Source organism: Ochotona curzoniae, unplaced genomic scaffold, assembly GCF_017591425.1.
Source record: "Ochotona curzoniae isolate NIBS_2020 unplaced genomic scaffold, NIBS_Ocur_1.0 scaffold_3890, whole genome shotgun sequence".
NCBI classification, from domain to species: domain Eukaryota; kingdom Metazoa; phylum Chordata; class Mammalia; order Lagomorpha; family Ochotonidae; genus Ochotona; species Ochotona curzoniae.
The window spans coordinates 36,950,838-36,972,116 of record NW_024467115.1 but is presented as its reverse complement, the minus strand read 5'-3'; the positions used below and the strand labels follow the sequence as shown (position 1 = coordinate 36,972,116).

At 55.2% G+C, this 21,279-nt stretch overlaps 1 protein-coding gene across 2 annotated transcripts in view; it reads right to left on the bottom strand.

Annotated features, from left to right (window-relative positions):
- The window catches only part of IGF2R (insulin like growth factor 2 receptor), an 89,318-nt gene that overhangs the window by 44,325 nt on the left and 23,714 nt on the right, over window positions 1–21,279 (bottom strand). For both annotated transcript variants that reach the window (XM_040965550.1, XM_040965549.1), the window contains exons 3-6: window positions 11,393–11,517; window positions 9,320–9,418; window positions 3,302–3,434; window positions 1,012–1,141 (exon numbers count right to left, since the gene is read on the bottom strand). In XM_040965550.1, coding sequence (XP_040821484.1) covers window positions 1,012–1,141; window positions 3,302–3,434; window positions 9,320–9,418; window positions 11,393–11,517 — 487 coding nt within the window. The remainder of the gene's footprint in view (window positions 1–1,011; window positions 1,142–3,301; window positions 3,435–9,319; window positions 9,419–11,392; window positions 11,518–21,279) is intronic.

Genomic DNA, 21,279 nt, shown 5'->3' with positions numbered 1-21,279 from the left:
GCAGCAGCCACGGGCCCCAGCAGCAGGAAGCGCCTGGCGCCCATCGGCGGGCACCGCTCGCTGTGGAATGTGCCCGTGGCTCACAGGCCGGCTGCACAACAGCTGAAAACAGACGCCTGGCCTGTCCTCTGAGCCAAGCCTGGGCCTCTGCTGGGTGCCCCGCATCTCGCCCCACCCTCGCCAGCCTGCCCCAGGACAACACTCACCATCTGTCACTAAGGACAAAATGTTGGGGCTGCAACCCAAGCCCTTGGGACTGTGTGTGGAGACACAGGGGCTTTTTAAAAAAGCAAAGGTTTTTTTTTTTTAAGGAAAAAAAAGAAAAGTTCATCATGCGGGAGCCCTTAGCAGTTACGTGGGGGGGGGGGGTCCCCTTATTAGAAAAAGAGAGTGAGATGCGTGGCTAGATGGGCAGCAGCACACTGAGGAAGAGACCTCGGGACCCACACTTTGCTCGGGGACACACACAACAAAGATCCCAGCAGCCAACTGACTTAAACTGCTATCTCTAACTGCATACTGTTCCAACTGCCACTCAGCTACACCACCGGCTCCAGCAGCCAGGCGTCCCTGAGGCTCCCAGGGCCGGGAGAAAAATCAGAAACCCCGACCTCAGGTCAGGATGTGGCTGTGTGCAACAGGCTACAGCCGACAGGCATGCCGAGAAGAGTGGAGAGTGAGGTAAACAGCATCACTTATCTCAAGGGGCCAGCGACCTCGGCTGGAGAGTAGGTAAGCATGAGGCCCTGGGGAGGAGGACAGCACGCTGGGCTTCTGCCTCCCAGACACAGAACCTCAGTACAAGACAGCACAGGTGGCACTTACGCAAGGACCAGATGGGGACACACACACTTCACTGTCGTTAGAGACCAGTGACTGGAGACTGGCCCACAGACAGTTCAGCCCACATGACCAGCTCCATGGCCCTGCTTAGAACAGATGTGTTTGCAAAGCCCCAGTGGGTCAGCTTCTGGCTCAAGACCTCCCAAAACAAGATCAGTGCTGACTCACCTGTCTCGGCTCAGCAGCCTCAGCCCCTCCTTGGGCTGGCCAACATCAAATGCCTGGTCACCTCTCACCAAGCAGGCAGCAGTGCCGCGGGGACAGGCACGCAACTGTGGATTTGCATCGTGGAGTGAGTCTGTAAGAGAGATCGCCACATGGTCAACCAGAGTTAGCGACCATCTCAAAAATGGCCAGCACACGAGCCCTTGGGCCCAGGGTTCCCTCAGAGGCATCCCGGAGTCTATCCAAGTCTCAGGAGGCACTGTGAGACCTGGGGCAGAGCCCCGGGAGCAGTGACCATGTACTGCCACTAGGGCCACCTCCTTCACGTGCTACCTTAGCTGCAGAACCAGCTGCTCACTTGGTGTTGTACCCTCTGCTGGGGGCAGGGGGAGGAGAGAGGCGTAGTGCTCGGACATGCTGATGTGTCTGGGACAAGGACAATGATGGGAGCTGTGTGTCCCTTTGCCTAGCGTGGCTCAGTCAGTCCTGCTGGGTGCTCTCGCCTGCCTCAGTCTGAGCTTCAGCGAGCCTCCAGAGAGGGGCTTTGGGAAACTCCTTCTGCAGCCTCCCTGGGGTTTCTGTGCACCCTGTGTCCCCTGCCGGGAGCAAGCACATTGGCCTTTCACTCCCTCGGGGCAATGGCTACGGACCCAGCTCCCATGTTGTGAGGCTGGCTATGCTGGAAGATAGCGTGGACCTCAAGGGTAGGGACCCCCATGAGAGCCCTAGGGGGTGCTGGCTTTCTCCTGGGAGCCCGGCTGGTTCTCCCGTGGAAGCTGGAACCCAGCCCCACACAATCTCTCTCACTGAGTGCCTGTCCAAAGAGGACTTCTTCCTCCCACCCATGCCCTGTACTGGGGGCCTCACAGGAGCCTGTTTGTTCTGGGCTGTTTGGATGCCAGCAGCCAAAGCCGCCCACTAAACATACCCTGTGCCTTTAATTTGTGACTGTCTTGTCTACTGCATCTCGGTGTTGAGAAGCAGATATGTACTGGGGGGCGGGGGGTGTCCTAAGACCCAGCTGTCAAGGCTGTTTTGCTCCACGTGCAGTTTTCTGGGGTGCCCCAGTGGGGCTGTTTGGGTTACCAGCAAAGCCAAAGGTCAGTGCCCTGAGAGTGCAGAGTTGAACCAACAGCCCAAAGGGGGAGGAAAAAAAAAACAACTGAACCTGACCTTGAGGTTTTGAGAATCAGGTTCAAACCTGGATTGCAGGTCAGGGTAATTTCTAGGGAATGGAGAGGCTGCCTGAGCCGAAACGGGGCCGGCTCGTGTGAATCAGCCTGCTAGAGCTCGGCTCTCCGTGCCAGCAGGCCAAGAAGCAAACATCCAGTTGAGTCCTTAGAACCCCCACATGAGGGCTGGGGAGCCCCATGCTTTCGGGGTTTGCAAACGGCCCATTTAGTCCAAAAGTCAATAATCTACCAGAGTGCTGGAAGTGACAACTCGGCTCGAGATACTGACCCACTTGAGACTAAGACTTGGCTCTGCTGACTTCCCCTCACCCCAGAAGAGCAATAAATCCCGTCCTTGGACGGCGAAAGACTGATGTAATGACCTGCCACGCACAAGGGAACCTAAAATCATCACTCATCGCTTTCTTGGGGAGCGGCTGGGCCAGGGGCCGGGAAGGGGAGCAATATGACTTTTAACTATTTGGACATCAGACACAAACAAGATGACACACGGTGGAGAGATACAATTTACACCATAACTTCAAATTAAAACTCCTATAGCTATCACCCAGTACTATCCCCATGTACCCTTCAAAAAGAAAAAAAAAAAATCATTGACCAACGTTTCTAAGAATAAAGCCTTAAAGCAACCCTTCACGAGCCCACAGTCAGCAATGCCAACTCCTCAGGTGAGGCCAGCACTGGCCTCCAAGCCTCATGAGTTACAGCCCCTGCCAGGACGCAGGCAGCCAGGTAAGTAAGGGCACAAGCGTCTTCCGTGGGCACAGGCATCTGCATAGAAGTGATATCTGCGTCGCCCCCTCAAGTACCCCCCAGGCCTTGGTTACCCTCACCACCTCCCACCTGGCTGGTGACCAGAGCCCTGTGACATCAGTGCATGCACACAGCAGCCTGGAGAGCAAGAACATGCAGCTTGATGGGGTCTGCAGGGCCCAAGGGGCGGCCTGGAGGCAGAATGTCCAGAGAACATCCATAGGACAGAAACTTTCTGCAAGGGCTTCTAAGGAGGACAAACGAGCGCCCATGGAGGGTGCAGGTGGGAGGACAGGGCCTCAAAGTCTCCTTGGAATGCCTGCTGGCATGCCCACCCAGAGCCAGACCTAGGTCTCTGCAAACGTTGATAAACAAGGAGGCCTCAGGGTCCGAGTCGTCCACCAGGTAGCCGCCGCTCAGCCTGATGAGTGGATTCAGGTCATGTTTCCGTAACTCCCTGTCAAACACGTAGCAGGGGACCTGGAAGACAAGAGGGTGAGAGAGCCTTCAGCACGTATCTTCTGCCCACGGCTTCACTCCCACTGCGCGCTGGTCCTCAACCCTTGGGGCAGGCAGCACAAAGCACAATGGACACACGCCTCCACTCCACAACTCTCCAGCGTCCTGCTCACCTGCAGGGGCACTGCCTCCCTCTTGGCCCCCACCACCCTTGACACCCTCACCTGTAACATCTTCCCCTTACAAACACTCCCCACAGCACTCAGCCTGTACCTGCACCTCCAGCCAACCCCTGCTCCCCAGCCCCAACCCACGCCTCCACAGAAGCCGCCTGCCAGGTTGCCCACATCCTCCCTGCCACAAAGGTGACCCTCCCAGCGGGGGCCTCTTCTGCCTCAGGCCCCCAGGCTTCCGAGCTCCCGACCACTCCTGCCTCTGCAGGTCCTTGCTTCACCGGGTTGCCGGGGTATCCAGGGGGTCCTTCCTGGTCTTTGCCTGTCCAACGACTGCCACCCCATCCTCAGCCTCCTGGGACCGCCCCCAAAACTCCTCCCCTTGGGGACTCAGCTCTAAACAACTTGCCACGTGTTCCCAAAGGCCCAAAGGCATCTCAAAAAAATGTATGTGGAGATAGGATGAAAGGAAAATTTGTTCTGGTGAAAAAAAAAAGCTGCGACCAATGCACAGTTCCCCGAAAAGACATTTTGCAGGAACTTTTCAAAGCCCCATTAGTAGGCACGTTTACATTGTTTTTTTTAAAACTAAAAAAATAAATAAACGTTATCTTTTAATTCCATCTTGCGTAAGCTTTGCTGAAGTTCGCATGTGTGTCTCCAACTTCAACCTCTCACAGGTCCAGACTTGCAAAGACAACAGGAAGAAGCTGGGCTTCCAACTCTGCTGTGACACGCTTTGGCCACGGGCAAACTGAAACCCCATGCCTCAGTTTCCCCATGAGCCCAGAGGGAATAATGAAAGCAATCACTCCTAGGGGCTGCTGGAGCAAGGAGGGAACTGCAAGTAAAGCCCTGGGCACAGCCCCTGGCAAGGCAGCAGTGGGTATTAGTTTGCTGTTACTTTACATAGCTACTTCAAGGCATAGAAAGGCACCTGACCCTTGACATCTTTCAAGCAAGTGTTGGATTTCTCCCCTGAAGCTGCTCGGTCCCATTGCCCACCTCAGCATTAACACATGGCCCCCACTGCACGTTTCCCAGGCACTGCACCTTCTGCCCTGGCTCTTGCTCCCACTCCACCCCACCCCACAACTCCACAAGCACAGGGCAGAGGTTTAAAATGAAGCCAGGCAGCATCTCCCCACTCTAAATGCTTCCCCGGTCCACAGAGAAGGAAATCCTGGTGGCTGCCTGGCCTCCTGCGTCTTCCTCTCCTCTCCCTCCCCTCCCCCGAGTCTCCACAAGGCTGGCTCTCTGCCTGGCTCTGTTCACATCTGTCCCCTCTCCCGGCACAGATGCCGCTGTCTGTTGTCAGGTCCCCCTGCCGCATGCCAGCCCGCTGGAGTACCCGAACAGCAGCTCAGCATGGGGAGAGGAGCTCCTCCTTGGAGTCCCTGATGCAGCCCTACTCACTTCTCGTCTAGGACTACTGTCTCATCTCTAGGAGCTAATGGCTTTTTATTTCAAAAATGTCAAGGAGCCCATTACAGCTGGCAAGACCTCATGTTTCAAGAGTTCTGTCTGCTGAATGCAGAGCAAGCAGCCCAAGGACAAGCCCCCAGCAGCTGCTGCCCGCACCCTTCATCTCCAAACTAGTGTGCTGGCATCACTGTAATTGTTCCAACAATTCACGTCATTTCAAAGTAGCTCGTTTTATTACTTCCTCTGGACACATTCCCTAGAATTTTATCTTCAGACTGCGGTAGCAGTCACAAAAAGTTAACCGCTTCACGTGCTGCTTCACGTGCTGCTTTCAAGTTTGTCGTAAGTGATGCTATCAGCCCAGCAGGAATGCTCTAGCCCAGTAACCTTTCTCCCCAGCTCCGGCTGCAGAGACCCCGTGGAGAGCTACACAGTCGCCACTCCCTGAGCCCTGCAGCAACAAAGGCGCCTGGGGCTGGGCAGGCAAGCTTCTTCTAAGGATTCTGCAGATAACACAGCAAGCCTGGGCCACTCACCACTCAGGCTCTGGGGGCTCTGGCACACAAGGCTGAGAGCTAATGCCACAACACCCACACGCCAGCAATGGAAGGAGGTCCTGCAGGTGAGCTGAGTTGGGAAGTGAGGAGCATAGGCACCCCTGATCCTGCACACTGAGCCTACAATCCATCCCATGGTGAGATCACACAAAAACCTGGGGCTGCTAGGGCTCCAGGGAATTGGTCAGGATGGGAGACAAGTCCTTACCTGGCACCCTGAGAACCAGGGACAGAAAGGGGGTACCAGCTGCCACAGGGGGAGCTGGGCTCAGAGGCCAGCCCATTTCTCATAGCCCCTGGAAGAGTTCGTGCTGGTGAGACCCCCACTGGGACCCTGCTCAGGACAACTGGCAACCTTGAAACCCTCAAGGCTGTCTTCGGGCCAGAGAAGAGGAGACACACCCAGCACAGAGCTCCCCAGAACTGGAGTGCACGTCGGAAAAACAGGCAAGGCCACTGGGACGCCCTCCCTCCCTCCCTCCCGCCTGCTTCCCGCTCCAGCGAGCAGAGCAAGGGAGACATTCATAAGACCAGGAATTTCGCAGCCCGGGGAAGAGGGCTGCCTGCCAGCTTCAACACACCGCACATTGAGTTATGTGCTCCGTGTTTTTGTATGTCCATTAATCTTACTTATGTAACTCCACAAGGAGCGCCAGCACGCCAGTTCTGCATTTTATATGTTCCCGAGGACGCCAGGAAGGGGCTTGGACATACAGAACATTTTAAAGAAATCACTGTCTTGAAAACCTCCGCCAAGATCCGCTGAACAAGCAGAACAGGGTGGCTTCGAAAAAACGCCTGGCCTGGAGCTACCATGATCCTTTGCCTGTCCAGCTTTTCTTCTCAATTCAGCCACGTCAACGTGGCATGGAAATTGAGAACCTAAACTGATGCTATACCAGATCGAGAGCTTTTCTGCTGTTTTTATTTTTAATGCTCAGAGGGTCTGATAGACACACAAAGCACTCAGTGTGTTTCTGAAGCTATCATGCCCCAGCACCCACAGATTCTACTAAAGTCAGAAGAACCTGTGTTTCATTAAGTTCTGCTCGGCTCATCAACCCACCCCCCACCCCCTAGCCTGCGGTGAACACAGGGTGACACACTGCCCTGAGGGCTCCCAGCAGGTGAGAACCACGACCCAACTGCCTGGAACCCCGACTGCTCGGCCCTCAATCGACTGGAGCAAGTGAAAACTGAATGGACAAAGCCCTAGCCGCCAGGCACGCAGAGCGAGACGATAATTGAGAACAAATTGCGAACATTTCTCATGTGCTCTCGGACCAGCTTCTAAGAAAAATTGCGTGTCATTGTTTTGAGAAAATACAGACGGTATCTCCCTACTCCCACCCCAGAGAACTACTTGGCACGGCCGACGGCACACTTTCTCGGTAAAACAGTTTAGGTTTTGTGGGTTACATGAGTCACTATCACACATTCTTCTTTGTGTGTGTGTGTTTTTACATAAAACTTTGCAAAAATCCAAAACCTGTTCTGAGCTCTGGGGCTGTACAAGAGGCCTGAGGCGGGATCTAGTGTGGACTTGGGCTTCCCCAAGTTTGTAGCCCGCAGAAAAAAAAAATCAGCCATTGCTTGATTCAGAAAGGCTGGTGGATTAAAAGGCACCACTTTTAATCCAGCAAAGGGAAATAAAAGGCGTCAAACGGGAGACCGTGGGCATGCCGTCGGGTGAGAGACCACAAGCCCACATGTGGGGCACAGACAGGCACAGAGTCAGACCGTTTCAGGCTGGGCCAATGATACCTGCCCCCAGTGCAGCTCAGTAACAGTAACAGTATGTCATGAACAATGTACTTCTTTTCCTTTTCTTTGTTTTATCGGAAAGGCAGAGGCACACACAGGAAGAGAGAGTACATCCACTGGTTCATGCCCGAATGCCTACAACGGCTGGAGCTGGTCACACTGAGAGCAGGGACACGCCTGAGCTCCCCAGGTGGGGGCCATCACGGCTGCCTTCCCAGGGCAAGCAGTGGCAGGGATCGGAGGCATGGCCAGGACTTGAACTGAGCACTGCAGGACAGCGGCTGGGCATCCCAAGTGGTGCCTGACAGCTGCACTGAACACTTGCTCCTGCTGATCAGACCTCAATGAAGCTTCAGTGTGACCCACCTGCTTAGAGAACGGCCCCAACTCTTTCCCTTTTCAGCTGTTTCCACAAAGCCCCTTTCCGGGAGAGAGCAGCAACATAGCTTTCCACAGCTCCCATTAGTCTTTTCCTTCTATGGATGGCCACATAGGAGACTCTGTTCCAGCTTATCATTTATCACTTTTTTAAAAAACATCTGGGGAAGGTATTTAGCCTCGAGGTTAAGATGGCCATTGAGATGTCCACGTCAGCCCCGGTGGCAACTCCTGGCTCCAACTCCCTGCTGCTCCAGCCCCGGAAAACAGCAGTGAGAGCCCACACGACCCACAGGGTCTGGACTGAGTCCCCAGCTCCCAGTTTCAGCTCCAACTCAACCCAGGCTCTTGCAGACATTTTGGTGGATGAATCAGTGGGCAGAAGATCTCTCTTTCTGTTTGTGTGTGTGTGTCTGTCTGTCTGTCTATCTGTCTGCAAGTCAGTTAAATACAAAGTAAATAAATAATAAGTAGACAGAGTTTCTGCCCATGTGGAATCAAGCCACCAGTGAAACTTACTGCTCACTACTCCCTTGGTAGCCCCATAGCCTGACAGTCTGCAATTCTTCAGAGTAGAAACTAAAGGAGGGAAGTGAGACCAACAATCATCTGAACAGGAAGGGGCCTGTAGGATCTGTACGGCGGGAGAAGCAGTGGCGGGTGAGCCGGGCTCTGCAGCCGACCCCAGGCAGCAGGGGCAGTGAGGGGCAGCTTGCTCAATCGCCAAGGTCCCTCCCACACCACTGTGCAGGCTGATCTTGACAATCAGGTAGCAAAGGGCATTTCAAGTGCTTCTGCATCACAAAGAACGCTGATGTTCCAATTAGCTGGGTTTGGTCACTCCACAGTGTGGAAGAGCACTCTGAGAAAGTTACTGGAAAACCAGAATTAATAGATGAGTTTACTTTGGTGCAAAATCTTTTTGGAACTCAGGCATGGCTTTTTTGGAACTATGTGTTTCCCATGGATTCTTGCAGACTCCCCACATATGTATTTCAAAACCTGATGTTGCACACAGTCAGCTGAGGGGGAAGGGGACTTGGCCAAGACACACTGTCCAAACAACAAAAGAGAAAGAGTGGAGGCAGCAGGAAGAGCCGTCCTGTCTCTGAGGGGAACTGGCCAAGAATGGCGTGGGAGGGGGCAAGAGCACCTGGCCTGCACTCACAGTGCATCCTGGGGTCAGCCCGGGGCCAAGGAGAGGGGCCTAACCATGGAGACAGGCAAAGGGGACGTAGCAGAGAAGTGCAACGCACGTGGCACAGCCAGGTCAGAAACAGGCAGCTGCCACGGGAACAGTGCAAACCAGAAGGTCAGTCCACCCTGCACCTCTGCTTCCATCAGGAACCGAAGCGGACTGGCCTTCTGTGGGTGAGCCGCTTTGTTTCCAATCTGGGCCACCGAATCACACCCTAGGATATTTCAGATGCCCTGACCCAAAAATAAGAGCCACCCAGAAGAGTCTCAACAAACCACATGGCAACTCTGCTCAAATGGAATCTGAAAACCAAAAGGGATTTTTCACCCCAAGAGGCTGGACCCGTATTTCAAATCTGAACAGCTGCTTGCACGTACTACAGGAAGACACAACCTGGGGCCTCCCCTTTACCTCCTTGAGGGCTTTAAACGTGGCTTTCTTGCAGGCTGCCGTGGTCTTCCACTCAAAGTAATGCACACACCCTGTGGCCGTTACGAATTCAGGAGATCCCTATTTATTAAAAAAAAAAAAAAGAAGAAGAAGAAGGAAAAAAGTCAGTATCCCACACATAGGTCACATAGTTTCTTTGTGAGAGCAAGAACGGGGACTGGAGGAACAGCCAGCAAGGACAGGCAGCTGGGACACAACTGTTTCCAAAGGGGTCACGGAGAGGTTCCCAAACCCCTAAGTTCTGAGACAAAGGCTTCATGACATCGTGCTGGAATTTTAGTGTAGCTGCTCCAGAACTGTCCCTCTGTGAGCAGTGAACTCATGGGAAGTAATGCGCAGAGCCGTTCCACTCTCAAGCTCCAAATGTTCTCCTCACCAAACGCCAGCAGATATCAAAGCCAGAAAACGTGACCTCACGCTTCCTGAGAGGGGCCCCGGGAGGAGCCCTGTCTGCATCTGGCCGGGCCCGGACGTCCCACAGACCCCCACCCTGGAGGGGCCTCCCGGCAGCCCGCGGCCAGGACTGACTCCAAACTGGCCAACCATAGCGCTCTCCTGGGGGACTCCCAGCACAGTACAGATTAACCTCTTGGCTCCCTCACGCAGATCGGGGGAAGGGGGCCTCTGCTTCTCACAGGGTGAGCTCAGAACTCATAAAGGAAATTGAAACAGCAATGAGCTCCTTCTGTGACACAGTCTGCCACGTTGCATGCCGCTCCCAAGCCCAACGTGCTGGCTTTTTGTTCACCATTTCGACAAAATGTTATGGGTTTGTTTAAAACTTGACTCTCACCTGGAGTATGCAAAAATCCACAAGGTTTTCATTTTACTACTTTGTGGTTTACAAATAAACAAGACTTCTTTTAAAATGTAAGGAACTATAGCAAGGCAAAGAATACTAGTTCTGCTGAAGGCATACTTGGGAACAAACCACTGCCCGACTAGCTTGTACATGTGGAGCAGACAGCAAAAGTTATCTCCTTGTCAAAGGGCAGCATCTGGGTCCACAACCAGGCTCCCTGAGCACCATGCTGCAGCCTAACGCTCCTTCTGGCTCACTTCCTCTCCTCCTCACATCGTACTCTAGGCTTGCAGGAGGTCAGGGACCCCCAGGTGTTCCCGATGCATGGGGATTCTGGTTCCTCCTCAGCCCCAGCTCTCTGGGATCCACTTCACACCCTGACATCCACAAGGCCCAGGTACCCCCTCAGCCCTCTGCAAGGCCAGGGTGGATTTGGAAGTGACGGAAGATCAGCCATGGATCCCATCTGCTCTGCGGGCTTCTCCTGAGCTGCTGTCCTCGGAGCTCACCTGTCTGTGGCTGCAGGGCTTTGCAACAGACGCAAGGTGCTGGGACACAGACAACAGGAGCCGTGGAGCTTAGTCTGTCCCAACTTTTCTAAACACTGGGCTTCTTACTCAAGAACATTTGTTAAGACTTTTATGCCAATTGCTCTTCCTAAAAGCTAGAAAATGTTTACTACAACTTCCTTTTTAAAACACTAAACATTAAAGCAAACCAGTTTCACAACATATCCAGATAAGAACAAATTCCTCGCTTTACACATAAGATGCTCCTTTTAACCCAAAACAGTTGGAAACCCTATTACCCACGGGCCAGGGATTTCTGACTCCCTGAACAGACGCTGGTCTCTCCAACTTAATGTAAAGGAAGAGGGAAAAAATCGCTTTTGCAGCACATTCTTCCAAACCCCTTCCAAATGAGATGCTGGGAGGAGAGGTTTTAGAAGGAAAAAATGCATCATGCCTGTGACATAAACATCCCACAATACTTTGCATTTCACATACTGATTAATTACCAAATCGTATGCTCACACAGGATGCGGTTCAAGTTTCACTGAAAAGCTGCAATTTTGTATGTGGATTTTGCTCTTCTACGGGTTCTGGGCGGTGAACGTAAATTGTTACTTCATTCTGCCCACTTTTCTTCTTTGTGGACTACCTGGACAGCGGGACCAAACCAGGGACAACCACTTTTGACATAAGACATTCCAAAAGCGCCTGGGGACTCACCAGGGTCTTCCCACAGCGGAAGGAGAAGCTGCTCTGGACGCGGTGGCCTCGGCTCGGGGGCCCGCAGCTCACCGTGGTGTTGAACTCCAGCAGGGACTTGCTCGCACTGCGCAGGACGAAGTCGCCTGTGTGGAGAAGAGCTCCAGGTGACACACCGCAAAGACACAACCAGGGGTCGGCGAATGTACTAGAGCATAATGATCTCAAACCGCAGGAACAGCACCTCCACGCACCTCACCAGCTGCTCACGCACTCACACACAAGCCCTGGTCCCTCAGCTAACACAGGCGAACACATCAGAAGTGCTACTGCTCGTGCCTCCATTTCAAACTCGTTCACATTTCTCTACCCTTCTTAGCACTCTACCCTCCCGACGAGACACTCAGGCTTCCCTCCGCCTCCTCCCCCCATTCCTCAACGCTTCCCACCAAGTACACCACAAAACACAGATCAGCTCATTAGTATGGCAATACTGATGCCTAACGTCTCATTAGTACAAAAGTACAAAATTAGGGTTTTACACAAAATCAATGGCAGAGACTGGTATAAACTATCTAAAACAGAAAGCAGCGGTTCAGAAGGGAAAGCACTGAGGCACGTGGATGGGGGACTTGAAGAAGTTCGGGAAAATGAAAACAAAAGGCAGCATGCATTTTTCCCATGAACTACCTCTTAAGACTTTTCAAGCGCATGAAATGTTTGATTAGATCACAATGTCAGATCAGTGGAGAAAAAACTGTTGCAGAAATTAAACTGGAAAGGAAACCCAGTTATTTCTAAGAAAACATAAAATTGCAATCCTACCTACCACGGTATACAAAACCCACTGCAGTGACAAATGCTGAAGCACGCGCATTAAGCTGCCACCTGCGACGCCTGTCTCCCGTATCCGAGTGCCTCCCACGGCTCCCGTGCAAGCCCTGGCCACTGGACTTCTGACCCAACTCCTTGTTCATGTGTTGGAGAGACAGTACACGTTGACTTAAGTGGCCTCTGCCATCGTCAGGAGACTCCTGTAGACGAGTCTGGCTGTGGCCTGGCCCAGCAGCTGCTGCAGCCATTTTGTATGAAATGCAGCCATTTTGTAGATGAAAGATATCCCGCTCTAACTCTCTCCTCTCTGTCTCCTGGCCTTTCAAATAAATAATCAACGATAACTGGATTACAGGCATGAACATTAAAACCAAACTGGCAAACGTGGTAGGTAGAAAACATCTCTTCGAGCCTAGCCTAAGAAAAGAGAGTTCCTAAGACTCACCAACATGGGACACAGTGACAGAGTGCCTGCCGGTGAGCAGTGCCTGGCCCCAGCACCCGGAGAAGCTGGAAGAGCTGGACTCCAGCTAGCGACACAGTCCCTGGCCCCCAGCTCCAGCCCAGCACCCGGAGAAGCTGGAGGAGCCGGACTCCAGCTACCGACACAGTGCCTGGCCCCCAGCTCCAGCCCAGCTGGAAGGGGAGCTAAGGAAATGACCCAGCAGACACGAGGTCCCAACCTCTCTCTACATCTTTCTCTTTCTTTGACTCTCAAATTTAAAAAAAAAAAAAAAAACTACAAAATATTGACAAAATTGATCTTGCCAGCTTAAAAAGGTTTATATTTATCAAAAACTAGTTTAAACAAAAAAGTTATAAAGTAGAAGATAAACAGAACTTGGAAAGAATCATCACCAGAAGCTCTCCAGTCACAAACAAATAAGGACAATCTTTCCTGTAACGCCAGGAAATAACAAATACTCAAAAGACACACAACATGCCACAGAGGAGAGAGAAGGAAAGCCTCACACCATGGGCCCAGCTCAGTGGCTCAACGCTCCCCTGCAAGTGCCAGGATCCAACATGGGCACCAGTTCATGTCCTGGCTGCTCCACTTCCCATCCAGCTCCCACCTTGTGGCCTGGGAAAGCAGTAAAAGATGGCCCAGAGTCTTGGGACCCTGTACTTGCATGGGAGACCAGGAAAAAGTTCCTGGCTCCAAGCTTCAGCTCCGACCATTGTGGCCACCTGGGGACAAAACTAGCCAATAGAAGGTCTTTGTCTCTTCTACCCACAAATCTGATCTGCCTTTTCAATAAAAATTAATTTTAAAAAGGTTATTTTTAAAAACCCATATCTGATCACTTAAGTTGCGTTTTCATATGAAAGATAAAGAAGAAATTCTGAGATGGAGGGAGGGAACAGAAAGCGAGACGAGGAGGAAAAAAAGGAGAAAAGACAAGAGAGGGAAAGAGAGATACTGATGGGGACAACAGGTCACATCCAACAGATAACCTAACATGAGACTGGACAAGGCCCTACATGAACACACATGTGAAGAGCCATTCCCCATCGCAGGAGCTCCAAGCTCACGGTGGCATTTCCCCCGACAGCCACTCACTGGCAAAGACTAGCAGTGTGTGCTCAAGGTGAGAAGGGCCAGAACACGCCTGTGCTGCTGGCCCAAGAGCATGCTGGACTGGCCGCTATTTCAGTCACCATGACGCTGTGTCCTGGAATCTGGCACCCCTGTCCCTATGACCTAGTTATTCCACTCTCAGGAATGTGTACAAGGGACACGGGGTACATCCTCCATCTATAACTGGAAACATGGGGAGGACTCTCTCGGGTGTTCCGCACAACGGCACCAGTCTGGCTCGCCAACAGAGCAGCGGGCAGGTCACGGGAGCATAAATCACAGCAGACAAAAGCAGCTGGTTTTCAGTAGTTTGATGCCATCTTAACACGTGGGAGCTAGAAAGTGAGAAACAAAATGTGTGCCTTGCAAATGACAGACACAGTTTTCCTGAAATTAGAGCCAGCAATCTGAACCACAACACACAGGGGCTCATGTTTAATTCCAGCGGACACAGCGAGAATGATTGAGGAAATAGACAAGGTGCTATTGACGACAGAATTCACTGCATCAAGTAAGGACAGAAGCGGCGGGAAGGAAGGAACGAGTAAACGAATCAGTCCTCAGGAATCCAGAAGGAACCTGGTCATATTACACACACATACACACACACACCTGAGGTCCGGGTGCAGGTCAGGCTGATGGTACCACGGTTCTTCCTCCGCGCGCCCGCAAAAGTCTGCCGGAATCATCCTTTTTCCGGCCAAGAAACGGAGGGTCTTTTCCAACTTCTCACTCACCCGGCTCGGCCAAAAATCGCACTATTTATCCGCTCTGCCCATCTGCCCACCCGCAGCCCCGCCCGCAGCTCCGCCCACAACCCTGCCCACAGCTCCGCCCGCAGCTCCGCCCACCGGCCCACCTGCAGCCCCGCCCACAGCTCCACCCACAGCTCCTCCCATAGCTCCACCCACAACCCTGCCCATAGCTCCGCCCGCAGCTGCACCCACAGTTCCACCTGCAGCCCCGCCCACAGCTCCGCCCGAAGCTCCACCCACAATTCCACCTGCAGCCCCGCCCACAGCTCTACCCACAGCTCCGCCCGCAGTTCCAGGACCCAGGACAGCTCACGCGGCTCCGCCCACGGTAGGCGTGTCGGGGGGTGTGGTCTGGGGCAGACATGGTGCTCCAGGACCCGGGACAGTTCCTCTAGGCCCCACCCACCGTGGGCGTGCCGGGGCGTGGCCTGGGGGTCCCGGCGCTCCAGGATCTGGTCCTCCCGGATCAGGTCTGCAGCCTGACCGAGGATAGCTCTTCCAGGCCCGGCCCGCCACGGACGTGTCGGCGCCTCCGGAGGGCCGAGGAGGGGAGCCCCTTTCAGCCCCGAGACCCGGAAGGGCTGAGGGCTCAGTATCCGAGGGTCCGCAGGACTCCAGTGGAAGGCACTCGGAGGCTGTACTCGCTCTCGGCATTCCGCATTCCCTCGGCCGCTTCCTGCGCCTCCTCGGCCTGCCGCGGCCGCGGACTGCCGGGCTCCGGCGGACTGCCGGGCTGCCGCGGACTTGGGCGGACTGCCGGGCTGCCGGACTCGGGCGGACTGCCGGACTCGGGCGGACTGCCGGACTCGGGCGGACTGCCGCGGACTCGGGCGGACTCGGGAGGATTGCTGGACTGCCGGCCTGAGGCGGGCTGAGGTGGACTGGGGCTGCCGCGGACTCAGGCGAGCTGCCGGGCTGCAGTGGACTAGGGCGGCCTGCCGGACTCGGGTGGACTCGGGTGGACTCGGGCGGACTGCCGGGCTCGGGCGGACTGCCGCGGACTGCTGGACTGCCGGACTCGGGCGGATTGCCGGACTCGGGCGGACTGCCGGACTGCCGGGCTCGGGCGGACTCGGGCGGACTGCCGGACTGCCGGCCTGAGGCGGGCTGAGGTGGACTGGGGCTGCCGCGGACTCAGATGAGCTGCCGGGCTGCAGTGGACTTGGGCGGCCTGCCGGACTCGGGTGGACTCGGGCAGATTGCCGGAACCGGGCGGATTCCCGGACTGCCAGACTCGGGCAGACTGCTGGACTGGGATGGACTAGGCGGACTCGGGAGGGTTGCCGGACAGCCAGACTCAGGCGGGCTAAGGTGGACTGGGGCTGCCGCGGACTCGGGTGGCCTGCCGGGCTGCCGCGGACTGCCGGGCTGCCGGACTGCCGGGCTGCCGGACTGCCGGGCGGCGGCGGACTCGGGCGGACTCGAGCGGACCCGGGCGGACTGCCGGACTGCCGGACTGCCGGACTCGGGCGGACTGCCGGGGGGCTTCTCCCGCAGCGGCCAGGGCGGCTGCGCGGCAAGCGCTTCCGGCCGGGAGGCGGGCCCTGGCTGCCAGCACGGGCACCACTGGGCAGGTCCGCCAGAGGGCGCACGGGGCCGGCAGTGCGCCATGCCCGCCGGCCGGGTTCGGCCGAGCTCGCCAGGCTCGCCAGGCCGGGCCCGCTGGGACCGCCCACCGGCGGGTTCGGCTGGGCTCGCCCGTTGAACTCACCGGGCTCGGCTGAGCTCGCCAATCCAGGTTCGCTGGAACCGCCCGTCCGAACATTGGACCACTGACTATGTACTCCAGACCCCACGGCCGACCTGGCTTGTGCTTGCTGGGACCACCAAGCCCCACCACTCGCTCCTCGGTGTGTGCCAGGCCGCACAAGAGGAGTCAACAGGAGTCACTCTCCTAGGATCACCGGGCCAGCCAGCCAGCCACGCCGCCACACGCTGCAGACCCCAGCGGTGGGATCTCGGCTGACCACACCTGCTAAGACCGCCCAGCCGACCCGCCTGCCGGCCGCGCCGCTCAGCTCCCGGCTGCACCGGCCGCGCTCACCAGGCGGCGCTCTGGACGCGCCAGGCGCACCTGCCACGCTGACCTGCAGGCCACGCCTCCGTGGTCCAAGACAGCCGCGCCTGCAAGCGCTGCGCGCTCGCTGGCATCGCCACCTGCCAGCGGGGCCTCAGAACACTGCAGACCCTGCCGGGCCGCGGTCTCGGGGCCGCGCTAGCTGGAATGGCCGGAATGCCCCGCCTCGGAGCGCTCCAGCCCACCGGCTGCGATCTTGTATGGCCAAGATCCCCAGGATCCCCAGGCCCACTAGCCGCGCAGTTGTACACCCAAGAACCTTAAGCACCCCAAGCCAGGTCATGCTCACTCAGAGTTCCAGGACAGCCAACCGTGCCTCGGAGCTCGCCAGGCCCACCAGCCGCGCCTCCAAGGGCTCCGGGCCAGGCCGAGCTCGCCAGGCCCGTCAGGCCCGCCTCCTGTTGCTCCGGGCTCGCGGGGCTCGCCAGGCCCGCCAGCTCGGCGAGCCCGATCGCAGCGCGCCAGGCCACAGCGCTGAGAACACCACGCTGTGCCTCCCAGCGCTGCAGGCTGCACTCGCCAGGGCCGAGCCTCGATGGCAGGACTCAGGGCGCCAGGCCTGCTGAACCCTGCTGCCCAGGCCTCCCCACACCACGCCCAGGTCACAGGATTACCGGGTCCACCCTCGACTGCCTCTCGGCTGGAACTCCAGGTCGCTTCCCCTGCCAGCGGGTCCCAACGCCATGGACATTGCTCCAAACCACAGATAATGGGAAAATTGGGGGATGTATTAGGCACCAGGGAACCAAAAGAGGTCACAGCTGAGACTAAACTGAACAGAGATGTCCCAAGCACAGGAACATCACGGAGCTCCGAAAAGTTCGTGGAAAGAGACATTAAAGGCAAATGCTGACTTGATTTCTTGGCATACACTCCCTCAAGTCCAAGCTGCACTTGTACACCATGATATCGACTCTTTGGTCCCTCCATGAAGAACTGAGAATTTTAGGACCATAAAGCATGGCAAGTTCTTTTTTTTTTTTAAATCATGAATTGCTGGAGAAAATGGGCATCCTTTCTTTAAAAGATTTAGATTAGAAGAACCAAAAACATCAGGAGAGCCCCATCAGGCCGTTAGGACTCCAGCCTTGCTGCGTGAGGGCAGTGCTGTCGTGGGCAGAAGGAGTCCTGGGGAAGCCTTGTCCGGCCTTCTCGAAACACTTTCCTCCATAGCGTGCCCTGCAGAATGCCCCTCTCTGCTCTGGCTGGGGCCACGCTTCCCCTGAGTGGACCCCCTGCGCCATCTCCCCAAGAAGCATGGCTTACTGCCATCTTCCTGCAAAGTCCCAGTTCCAACTCCTGTTCCTTTCTGGAGAAACCTGCAGGCTCGTGTGCCTACCGGGCGGTAGCCCCTGGGAGCCCTGGCCCTGCCTGCGGTCTCAGCACCGGCGGAGGAGGCACTATGCCCCACCTTCATTCCTCCGCCGGGATTGGGTCAGCTGAGCCCACTGCAGCATCTGCGAGATGGGTTACGACCTCTGATGCTTGCCATTAGTCCTGTCCAATGAGGGTGCAGACAAGATCAACCTGTCCCTTGCGGGATGAGGTGACTGTCTTGCGTTATCCCTGGGTGACTTGCTCCTTTCGGGGAACTGTCCCCAATAAATGTTTTGTGAAGTCCCCGTGACTTCAACTCTTCTCACAGCCACGCTGCTGCATGAAGCTGCTTCGCCGTGGGCAGAACCCAGGCTACTTACCCAGAACCTGACCCAGACAACCTGGGACAAGTAAGCAAGTTTGTTTCAGGGCAAACTAAATTGGGATCTACGTGCGGATTTCTCATGACAGGCATTTTCTGTGTAGACTGCTGGGGTCACAGGTGCTGTCGCCTGCTCACCTCCAAAGCCCTCAGTCGCACGCACTCAGAAGCATCTGATGGACAGCTCTCTGTCCTAAACCCTGCGGCTCCAAGTCCTGCCCCTCCTATCTACAATCATCCGCACTTTCTCTCCTGAATTCTGTCATAAAATGCTCTTGGCTCATAGCTCCATCTAGACTTCCAGTTGCTAAGCACCCTGGCTGCTGCGAGTAGGGGAACTTGTCCCAAGAGTGGCTCCTTTCCTGGCCCGTGTCTGTACTGGCTCAAGAAACCCTTTTATTTCAGAGAACCCTTGGCTTCAGAGCTTTGATTCATGCTTGAGCAACAGAAGTGGCACCTGAAGGCGAAGGGACGCGGCCCCCTCCAGGGCAAGGGCAGGGTCCACAGCAGGCCCCATGAGATTCACCATGCTAAGCTAAGTGCGTTCTTCTGAGACCTCCACTCTAGGCAAGAAACAGTGACCACCGCAGCTGCTGGTGACACGGCCTCAGGAAGCAAACAGGCAGCTGTTGCCCCAGGTCAGGGTCCGGTCCAGGCTGATAGGAAACAGGTTAAGCAGCAGCCAGGTCAGAAAATGGAACTGGCCAACCCCAGCACACAAAACTTACACCCCATGTTCTAAAGCAGAATTAACAGATAAAGCAAAACCACTTCCAAATTCCTCACAAAGACTTCCAGATTCCGATGAGAATTTAAGGTTAAACACTCCTGTAACCGGGGGTTCCCCGACTTCCACCCTCTGACTCCCAGGTTAGTGTGCTTAAGGGAAGCACAGCGTTGGAAGCAGCTCATAGACTGGCCAAACTTTTAAGCTTCTCAGGGACCCAACCTAGTAATTTGGCTCTCGGTTTGGAGTGTGGCTAAGTGAGCAGCCACAGGACTGTTCTCAGGCCTCCCCCAACCCTATAGATGGGCCCAAATGCAAAAATGTAACAGCCCTAAAGGAGAAATCATTTGCAAGTGTTCCTTCAATTGACTGTGTTCTGTCTTCCAGGAAAATTCTGGTTTGCCCACTGGTGCCAAAAGAAGGTGGTTTTGGTGAAGAGACAGACGCAGAACAGCCCACTCTGGCGAAAAGGACCAGCACTGACTGGGAAGTCCTTCCCAGCGCCGCTGTGCTGATGAACTAGCTCAGACTTCTAACAAATCCAGAGACAGGGCGGCCATATCATGAACGTGCAACTGCAAGAATGTGGTCCTGGCTGCACATCATGTCTCTCTCTCTGTCGTTCTCTTTCTCTCTCTCTCTCTCCCTCCCTCACCTTCTACCACCATCTTGTCATCCCTAATTGGGTAAAAAGACAGTCTGTCCACCACCACCAAGCAGTTTTCCCTTCTCCATGGAAGTGGTCTCCCAGGAGAAGCCTTCTCAGCCACATGGGATGCACCCTAGAGCTTTCCTGTCCTAGCTCTAGATAAAAAGGGGGAACCAAAAAAAGAAAAGAAAAAAGAAAAAGAAAGAAAGAAAAAAGGGAAAAAATGATCAGCCGTCCTAACTTGAAAGACAAGTGTCAGAGAGTGGAGTGGGGCTGAGATAATGGAAGTTAATCAGTTAACAGCTGCAGGGAGAAACCAACAAGCCCACTCCACATTCCTAAAGGCGCCTAAGACCTTGACTCAAAACCCCAGGGGCACGACCTCCCTCCCTGCAGCCAGGGACCATCAATCCCTGAGTACACAGAACTTGCTGGATGATCAGCCTTACCCAACCCAGAATCCACAAGTCCCTGACCTGCTGGACAGTCATCCTAGCCCCAAGCGCCCAGCCCCATGTTCTCTCACCCCATACAGCGACTGACCGTGTCATTCAATGCCTACAGAGCGGGTTTTTCTCTCCCCAGTTCTCTCGCTTAGCTCCCGCGGCTCCGTTTCCTGCCCGCCCTCCAGCCTTGCCAGCGGGAACTACCAAGGTGCATCCCTGGCCCGTGTGTCTGTAACCTGCTCAGCAAACCCTTTCTCTCAGAGCCACCTCGGCCTCATCCCCAGGGACGGAGCAACACAGCCCAGGCCATGGGTCAGAGCCTAAAGACTCACAGGCCAACCAGCCCTGCAAGTGCGTGCCCTCCGTGCCACGCATGCAGGGCCTGCCAGGCAAGCCTGCGCACGGAGGCCATGAGGCAGCCCTCATGTGGCAGCTGCGCTCGGCTGTGCAGTGAGTAGCAACCCACAGACAGGACAGACAGACAGCCTCTCTGTGCTGCCTCACCGGCCGTCTCCCCGGCACCACTGCGTCATTTCCTTCCACACACGCTGTGCACTGTTCAAGTGTGAACCCACCCCATTAACCAGGCAGCCCCGGCGTGAGCTTTACCTCCAGCTACAGCCTCGCTTCTTTTTTTTTTCCCCTTCTGCTCTGCTTTTTATTAAGGCTGTAAAGGAGATTTCTGCCCTTGCTGTCCCTGGGTTTCCCCCACCCCCACGCTGAGCCACTGGAGCGCCAGGGCCCCGCAGAGGCCTCACGCTCTCAGCAACACTTAGCCCGCAGAGCCCTGCGCAGAGCCCCTGCCCGCCAGCTGCCCACCCCCTCCCCTGCCGCATGCTCTGCGCGCCTCACAGCCCAAGCCACTGTCTCCCCACGAATATGAAGTGCCCCAAGAAAAGGGATTTTATCAGCTTCCATGACTTAGCTCATTTCTAGTACGAACAGCAATGACCATCCAGGGCTGGCAGTCAATTATTTATAATAAATGAATAGTACCAACTCACTGTGTTTTTAAACAATAACCTACATATGTATCTTCATTAATGTGACTTTCTCAAGTAAATCAGAGAACAAGATAAAACTTCTTGAACCATCACCAGTCAGAAGGTTCTAGTATATCTGACACACATTTTTTTTCT